This window comes from Pocillopora damicornis, chromosome 7 (genome assembly GCF_964200805.1).
Source record: "Pocillopora damicornis chromosome 7, jaPocDami1.2, whole genome shotgun sequence".
Classification (NCBI taxonomy): domain Eukaryota; kingdom Metazoa; phylum Cnidaria; class Anthozoa; order Scleractinia; family Pocilloporidae; genus Pocillopora; species Pocillopora damicornis.
Window position 1 is genome coordinate 10,878,649 of NC_142676.1, and position 8,852 is coordinate 10,887,500.

Genomic DNA, 8,852 nt, shown 5'->3' on the forward strand with positions numbered 1-8,852 from the left:
AGAAAGGCCTCGTTCAAAACCGAAAGGAGAGATTCGCTCAAATCGTTCCAAAAACACGAGTAAAATTCTGTTGGGAGACCATCAGAACCGGGTGACTTGCCGGTCTGAAGGCCTTCCAATGCAGTAAGTAATTCTTTATTAGAAAAAGGGCCTTCACATAGATTGCGCTCATAATCAGTCAGTGAAAATTCGAGACCGTCAATTATTTCAGTTTGAATTCGCATATCAAGAGGATCTTGGGTGAATAAATTCTTGTAGAAATTGGTTAAAATTCTTTCAAGATCATTTTGAGAACTTCTGAGAACACCGTTCTCGTCAAAAAAAGATTCAAAACTATTCATGTCAGCTCGTTTTTTCTCCAGACGGAAGAAATAGCGTGTTGGTTTCTCACCTTCTTCGAACCATTGTGCTCGGGAGCGGACTTTAGCTCCTTCGGCTTCTTTCGAGATCAGAGAGGACAATTGGCTTTCCAAATCGCTAATTACACCTGGGTTATTTAAGCGATTAAAATGTAAAGCGTTTTTAGCATGGGTTAATTGCTTAGTAATTAGGATTCTTTGGGCATTTGCTGTTCTCTGTTTACGGATACAGTATGAAATACTTGTTTTGCGGATTTCAATTTTTAGAGCATCCCACCATTCGCGGAGGGAGGCGAATTCGGGGATTTTAAGCTTAAAGTTGTTAATCGATTTTGACATAATGTTTTTAAATTCTACATCTGAGAGTAAAGAGCTGTTGAACTTCCAAATTCCAGGACCGTGATTAGAAGGGTTAGTCGTTAGTTCAATTTTTACAAAGTCATGATCGGATAGGTCGTATACGCATGGAAGAATATTACATTTCGTTACTAGGGTTAAGCCTTTAGCGACGAGAAAGCGGTCAATTCTAGATGCCTGGGTATGGTCTTTATTAGACCAGGTGAAAGTTACTTTGCGCGGGTTGTTTTTGCGCCAAATGTCCGTAAGTGAGAAGTCAGCACAAAGGGATCGGAGAAGTTTTTGATCAGACAATAGGATGGCGGAACAATTTAATTTATCTAGGACATTGTCCACACAATTAAAGTCTCCCCCGATCACTAGGTCCCCTTGGGGGAGAAAGTAATTGTGCAGACAAGAGAAAAAACTTTTACGATCCGAAATAGTATTGGGAGAGTAAATGTTTACTAAATTTAGTTTAGAATTATAGTAGTCAATGAGTAAGCTCAATATTCTTCCTTCGGAATCAGTCAAAAAGCGGATAATTTTGCCTGGAAAGTTTAGAGAAAAGAGGATGGCAACACCGGCAGACCTGCCAGTCCCGAAGGACCACAGACATTTGCCGCGCCAGAGTATTTCGAATTCCTCCGCTTGTTTTTTGCATGAGACATGTGTTTCTTGTAAAAGGATTATGTCACAGTTTGAATAATTTAATTCTTGAATAATTTTTCGACTTTTACTGGAGGACCCGAGTCCTCGCACATTTAGAGAAATTATTTTAAGCTTACCCATTGAATATAAATAAAAAATTAATATCTGTACCGCCTTCTCCTAGGTTTAACTCTCTCCCATCCATCATCATCAGTTTCGGAGCCAGAGTAGTCACGGCGGGAAGATCTATCGCGGTCATCGCGGCCGCGATAATAATCTCGATCGCTTCTATCTCTCCCTCTTCTGTCGTCTCTCCGGTCATCTCTTCGTTCTTCTCGATCGTCCCTCCCTCGCTCGTCTCTTCGTTCTCTTGGTCGTTCTCTTCTACCTTCGTCGCGTTGTTGTTCTCGTTGTTTCTCTTGATCTTGTTGTTTCTGTTGTTCTTGCTGTTCCTGCTTTTCTAGTAATTTCTGTTGTTCTTCTTGTTGTCGCTGTTGTTCTCTCTGTTGTTGTAGTTTTTTCTGCCTTTCTTCTCTTTCCTTGGCGCGCTGGGCTCGCTCTTGTTTCTTTTCCTCTTCAGTTTTAGGTGGCGTTGGCTCACTATCGACGTTCGCGCTGAAGAGCAGGAAGGGGCATTGAGGCATGGAATGGTTGTCCGCTAAACAAACGGAACATCTTGGCGAGTCTTTACATTCTTGAGCTCGATGCCCAGGGCATTCACAATTAAAACAACGGACTGCAGAGCAGTCTTTGGCCATGTGGTCAGTAGCTCCACAATTCCGGCAAGCTTTTGGCTGATTTGGGTACCATATTTTGATAGGTTCACCAGCTATGTTGATGTTGGCAGGGATAGTTCGATGTAGCGCCATTCGAGCCGTTCTCACTCCATTCTCGATATGTTGTGCAATTTTGTCGCGCCGAAATGAAAGGACACGACCGTAGTGGCTGAGTCGGCCAATCACGGCAGTGTCGGGTAGTTCAGCGGGGGCTTCATGGATCTTGACGAGGACCAAACGATTTTCGCAGTCGCCCAGGAACACTTTGAGACCGGCAATCACGACAAAAGGTGTTTCAAGAGCGGCTTCTTTAGCTGCACGGCTCTTAAAAGTCACGATCCAAGATCTATTGGACGCCTTTCTCTGGATTCCGGTGATAGCGTCAATATCGATTTCTGCCGCGTCAAAAGCTTCGAGAATTATTTGCGATGTGACGGTTGTATCAACGCTAAAATAAATAGAGCGATCCTTCGTGATTCTACTTTGACTAGGAGCATTCAAAAAAGGCACGGCCTGAAATTTCACACCCTTATTTTCCAGATTTTTTAGTACCTCAGGGATTTCGATTTCCACGTCTGCGCCCCAGGACTGTGAACCTTCTACCACGCTTGCGTCTACGACGTCTCCTGGATTCGCTGCCGAGTTATCTGTAGTAAACTGGCTGATATTTTCACTTTCCTGGCTGTCCATGTTGACCAATTGCTGCAAAAGCAAGGAAAATAAACTTTTCATAAGCCTTTTAACCTTACCCAAAAGGCCGAGAAGCTTTCAGTACTTTTTCGGCCTTCTGGGCCGAATCAGTGCAGTGCTGATGCTAGGATGGAGGAAAGACTATATAGCCACCTCAAGTGATCTCACATATGTGGGATCATCTAAGCCATGCCAGAGTGCTCAAACTAGAAAAACTAGTGAGCATGCATAATGCTAGCAGCAATGACTCATCCTAGTAGAGTGCTCAATTTGGACATGAAAGCAAAGCTTTGTATGCCAAAGAGCTATATCTAACTGCAGACAGTACTGTTTCGGCCTTCTATATATATATATATATATATATATATATATATATATATATATATGTCAACAGTTACTTTAAAAATATATTTAGTTACAGTGGTGTATTAATAATAACTAACATCATTTGTACCAATATTGAAATGTTATCATTAAACTCTAGAACTTGCAATATGTGGTTGGTGGGGCACCCAAAAATTTGCATATACATGTAACTCTGTATTTTTAGGAAGCCAAATTAGTCTGGTTCCTATAGAAAAATGTGCAGTGCCAGCATTAAATTTCTTAGGTCAATAGATGCACAAGTCTTAAACCTTTTGACCCCTAAGAGTGACTAGCAGCTAATTATTTCAAGGTCATGCAATGAAACGAATGACTCCTAATAGGGGGGCTCCTTTAAACAAATTCACCTTGCCAGTACCATTTAATTTACAGGGAACAGTAAGAAGAATAAGTACACTCATGTTAGCGTGTAAAGGGTTCAATTTCATTGAGTTTTCACTGTAACCTCAGATTCATTAAATCTGTTATGGTCAGGTATTGTTCTGGAGTGCTAAGGATGTGGGGTAATCTATAGTAGCCGTCAGTACTGGTTTGAAAATGAGGACCCAGTTAAGACTGCGGTCCCGGACTGAGCTTCGCCATGCATGGCCTGGGGTAAGTTTTAAAGCTCGACCACGAACGATAAATTAAGCCAATTTTTCCAAATAATTCATTATAATCTGTGACATTGCTTGGAGAAACAGATTCCTGTGTTCTGTTTTAGCATTATACCACACTTTCTATTGGTTTACCATCATTATAATAACCATGCAGAATGTTGGGAGAACACATGAAAAATTGTTAATCACGAGCCGGAAGCAAGCGATTTTTAAACTTTCCTAGTGTTCACAACATCCCAATAGGATTATTACGGCAGTAAAGCAATAAAAAGTGCGGTCTTTCTTTTAATAAAATAAAGTTAAAACAAATTTCAATTTTATAAGGGTGTTTAGGATGACAGGTGTATTAAATGAAAAGTTTTGACCAGCAAGTTCCAGCTATTTTATAAAGAAAAAATTCTTTTGCATCTTTTATTGCAACACGCTTTTTGCATTTAGCAAATGTTTGCTAAGCTGGATGGTGGCCATGGAACCAGACGGTTTTGGATCATATTAACTATGTCGATGATGCAGTTAGCAGTCTTCAATACTCCTTCCAGTCAGGCAGTGACCAACTGGATCATAGACAGAGTGGTCCAAGATTATTGGGTCCCAAATTCTGAAATAATAGTAAGTAAGAAAAAATTTGGCTCAGTTTCCAGTGAACTTTCTGTACACTACGGTCATACACGATGAAGTCTAAGGCTCAATATGACAGCTTGTGGCTTCCATGGGCGACTTTCAGCAATAAATACAGACATTTTTTTTAACGCATCTTTATGATACATTCAATTTCAACAATCTCTGATACCAGTTGGTAGGATCGGTTAAAACTGTTGACTAAATAACGAGGGAAAACCTATTACAATTTAAATTAAACTAAATACGCTAAAACTTAATACAGTTAGGAAAATTACAACGAAAATAATGATGAAGCCTACAAAGTACCAAAACTTACATTTGTTGCGAGACTGAAGAAATAGAGCTGAGTTACTGCCAAACGGCGAAGAGGCTGCACTTAGTGCCATACGATAAAATATGATTGCAAGAAATATAATATGAAATATGATCGGAAGCGGAATTATTGAGTAAAACTAATAGTCTCAATGAACAGTACGTTCTAAATACATGCTACGTTACGCAACGTTACATTGCACAGCGTACGAAAAAATTTTTACTGTAATCAGTGTCGTTCACAGGACGAAATCACATGTTTCCGTATTTCTGAAACGTGGCGGAAACATGCAACTCCATGTTTCAGTTATGTTTAACATGCACAAAAAGTGGTCCGGTTCCGTTGTATACGCAGCAACAGAAACGCGAGAAAACGTCACGAAACCGGTAACGGAAACACAGGTTATCCGTCGTGTTTCCAGAACGGTTTAACATGTTTCTGCCACGTTTCCGTTTACGGATTCTTGCAATTTCGTCCTGTGGTTGTATAAAAAGAATAGACTAAAGAAAAAGACTTTTGTGATCTACACAGCTTATGAAACCTTTACAGTGGCCAATTTACCTTAGCAACACAGTTGATTAGGCTAAATTATCTTGTAATACCCTCCACTGACGCAGTGCCACAGCTTCTTTTATGTGAAATTTACCCCCTCTATTCATACGTGCAAAACCTCTCACTTGGCAGTATCCCAGCAGATTAAATGTCATCTTCTGCACTACACTGAAAATGCAGGGCAGTATTAGCTGCAGTCGTGTAGTTTTTCTCAACTGTGCTTTGTACTTGTAGACTCCTAAAAATTCTTGTTTTTTAATCAACCAAAACCAGGAAAGATAACAGCTATTAAAAATTTCAAGACTGCGTCATTTTTTACCAAATTTTGGTTGAGACAAATTTAAAAGCCAAATTAGTTTAAAAAAATGTCTTAACTTATTATCTTTTAGGCTTGTCAGGTATGCTGTCAAATATTCAGCGATGGAAAGACTAAGCACCACTGTCGTGCATATGGAGGTGGGGTCTGTGATGCATGTTCAACCAATAAGAAACCCGTACCAGAACGAGGCTGGGGTGAGAAACCAGTGAGAGTGTGTGACTGCTGTTTTGGAAAACCGTCAACTGTGGAGGCTCAGCCTCAACCCACATGAGACTTAAAGTAAGGTTGTCTTCTGAAATGAATTAACAGTAAAACACTAATCCAGAACCCTAACTCCCTGAAGTGATTAACATGTAACTTCTATCTATGATGTCCATACGTTATCGAGCAAACAGGTAATGAGAGTGCACAAAGATATCAGGTATACGTTTTCATCTTGATCTAACACCAAACTCTTGTAATTAATTTAGAGAGAATTGTGTAGCAGCTAAAGGGAAGAATTAACGATTACATCGTGAGTTAAAGGATTGAGTTTGGTTTTGATTTCTCTTCGATATTAGATACATATTTTGTGCTCGTTTGAACAGTGATTTATCCCATGCTCTTGAAGAGGAAGTTCCTCAAGAAATTGTGCACCCTCAAGATGACCACAGTCTGTATTCTGAAAACCCTCTTGGATCAGTGGCTGCCAGAAAAGTAACAGAAGTTGTTCAGTCTGCTGTGGGTGTTTAAAAAAGCCATTGTTTATCCGAAGGGGTTCATCTTTAAAGCAGCAAGGCGAGGATACTGGGTACCAGACTCTCAAATTTTAGCCTGTAACTGTTGCCAAACTGAATTCAAGGGAAGTGATACCAAACATCATTACAGAGCCTGTGGTGTGGGTGTCTGCAACTGTTCAGAAAGTAGACCTGTGGCTTTAAGAGGTTAGGATCACCCAGTCAGAGTTTTTGACCAGTGTGCTGCTAAAAAAGGACAGCTTTAAGGTCAATTTGTTTTCAGTGAAAAGCCAGCCATGATAAACTTCCAGCTTATTGGCCCTTTATGATCAATTTTTTATTAAAACTGCAACCTTATGAGGTTTACATGAAAATTACTACTTCATGGCCTTGCATGGAGATGGAGAGCATCAATGCCTGTGAGATCAAGTTTGATTTAAGTCCATGGCATCCTTTGCTTGAAGTCTTTTAAACCAAAACTAGAGTTTTTTGAGGGCTTTCTACTTAAAAGACATAAAAACCAACAAAAAGGTTATCACAGGGGTCTGTCAGACCTAAGAACAATAACCCAAAAAGGCAATGGACTCTCAAATTGAACACATGCAAACTGTCTGATATGCAGGAAAATGTTCACCATCAAGTCTTGATTGGTTTTAAGCTACTGCATTTGATTGATTGAGAGGGTGTCTAGAGTTTTGTAGACCATTCACTTAATGAAGCAAAGTAAAACCGGTGTAATGCTGGTTTAATTTGGATGCTAGAAAATTCTACATTATCCTCTTCACGTTTGCTCTCTTAACGAGAACAAACGAGTAGGTTCTCTTAACAGAATCAATAAATTTATAAACCAACAGGTGATGAGAGTAAAGAAAATTATCAACCTTATGATAAAGCGATCTTTAATTTACTACCACCTTCTCAGAACTAACATTGAAAGAAATGTATAGCAAATGGTGGGGAGAAAATACACTGCGATCCAGGGAGTGACAGGGTACATGGGACCCACAGTAGTAGGTTCTTATTTAAAACGTTTTAAAAATGCTATACCTGAATGTTAGAAGAGGCTATAGGCTAATTTTGCTCTACCATATTTATTATACTTTTAAGAGATAATAATACAGGTGTATGAGATATCATAAGTTAAAATAACTAAATGCAACATTTCTCTCCTTGTAAAAAGTTTGTGTGAAATGTTTTCCATGTATATTTCCATGTTTGCATTTCTTGTGAGCATTTTCCTTAATAGGTTTATTTCTAATTTTTTTTTTAGCTAAAATTGATGTTAAACATTTTTCAGGCTGTTACGTGCTAAACTTTCTTTGGGATTTTTCCCTAGCTTCCAGGTTACTTCAATTTATACACATTAGGCAGCTGACAAAACAGTATTTAGGACCATTGTGACTGCTCTCATAACATAAACCGGCTGAGAAATAGAAATTATGTGAAAGGTAACATCAGCTCATAAGAAAAAGTGTTGTTCCTGCCAGAGCTTATCTAGCTTTTGTTGTTGTCGAGCAACTAAGGGCCTGTTATTTACACGAGGGCCCTTAGAGTTTTCCTGTACTGTGCCTCCAACTCCCGTTGGGTGGGATGCCAATCCATTGCAAGGTTAACCCTATCTGCCCTAAAATCAGGATGTATTTTTTCCACACCGTCCTTTATGTTTTCTGAGGAGCAGAGGAGGAGAATTAGTTTAACAGTCCACTGAGAGATTTAGTCGGTGATCAATTCCTTGATTTGAGTGACCTTAATGTCTGATCCAGGGGTGATAAGGTAAGAGAAATTAGGTGCTTGTCTCTATTAGGAGTCAAGGGTTTAATAAGTGTTTGTTTTTTTTCATTTTCAATTGTTTAATTCTTTTAGAGGACAATGGATTCCGAGAATATGAAAGGCAAGGCTTTGAGCTTTTCAGTGGATGGGAGGGATGTCGAAAACCAAAACAAAAGAAATTACAACAGCCTATCTTCCTCAAAGGATACACCTTCTGAAATTTTAGGATAATAATGGAAAACGTTACTGACCAATAATAAGTTCTACGACAAAGTAAGCGAGTTGGACACCTTTGTTATCAGAATATTTGAATGCTGTTTGATATGCCGTTTTACATGAAAGAATGTTCAACTTGGTATCTCAAATTTACCTTTCTAGACTTAGTAGAAAGAATGGCTAGAGATTGATCTAGGGTAAAACCAAAGTTATACACGGACATAAGTCACTATCTGAGGAAACAGGAAAAATCTGTTTAATGACTATTACACTTGTTATAAGTGTTTTTTTGCGAAAACTGAGCCATATTTATTGTACCAAGATGTATCCCATGGCTTTGATGTGTTTGTATCCATTATCTGGAGAAACACCGGCCTCGTTACCGCACGTGTTTGAATAGTCAGGGCTTCCTCCCGTGCCAAATCCGATTCTTGAGTCACACGAGTCACAGTTTTTCCCGCCGTTGCTAACAATACCAATTCTGGCTTTAGAATATCCTTTCTCAGTACAAACGACATTGAACCCTTCTTTGTTGCACTCGTTCTGTAAT

General features: G+C 39.3%; 2 protein-coding genes across 2 annotated transcripts in view; both read right to left on the minus strand.

The window, feature by feature from the left end:
* Positions 1-566: 566 nt before the first annotated feature.
* LOC149042529 (uncharacterized) lies at positions 567-3,148 on the minus strand. Its single transcript, XM_089213105.1, has 2 exons — positions 2,675-3,148; positions 567-2,570 (listed from the first exon to the last, which is right to left on the minus strand). Exon 2 carries the CDS (start codon positions 2,213-2,215, stop codon positions 1,505-1,507), a length of 711 nt encoding a protein of 236 aa, XP_089069231.1. The 5' UTR covers positions 2,216-2,570; positions 2,675-3,148; the 3' UTR covers positions 567-1,504.
* Positions 3,149-8,611: 5,463 nt separating this feature from the next.
* Positions 8,612-8,852, minus strand: part of LOC149042530 (uncharacterized) — a 10,538-nt gene continuing 10,297 nt past the window's right edge. Inside the window, exon 8 of the mRNA XM_089213143.1 lies at positions 8,612-8,852. This exon is cut by the window's right edge and continues 278 nt beyond it. Coding sequence (XP_089069269.1) covers positions 8,612-8,852 — 241 coding nt within the window.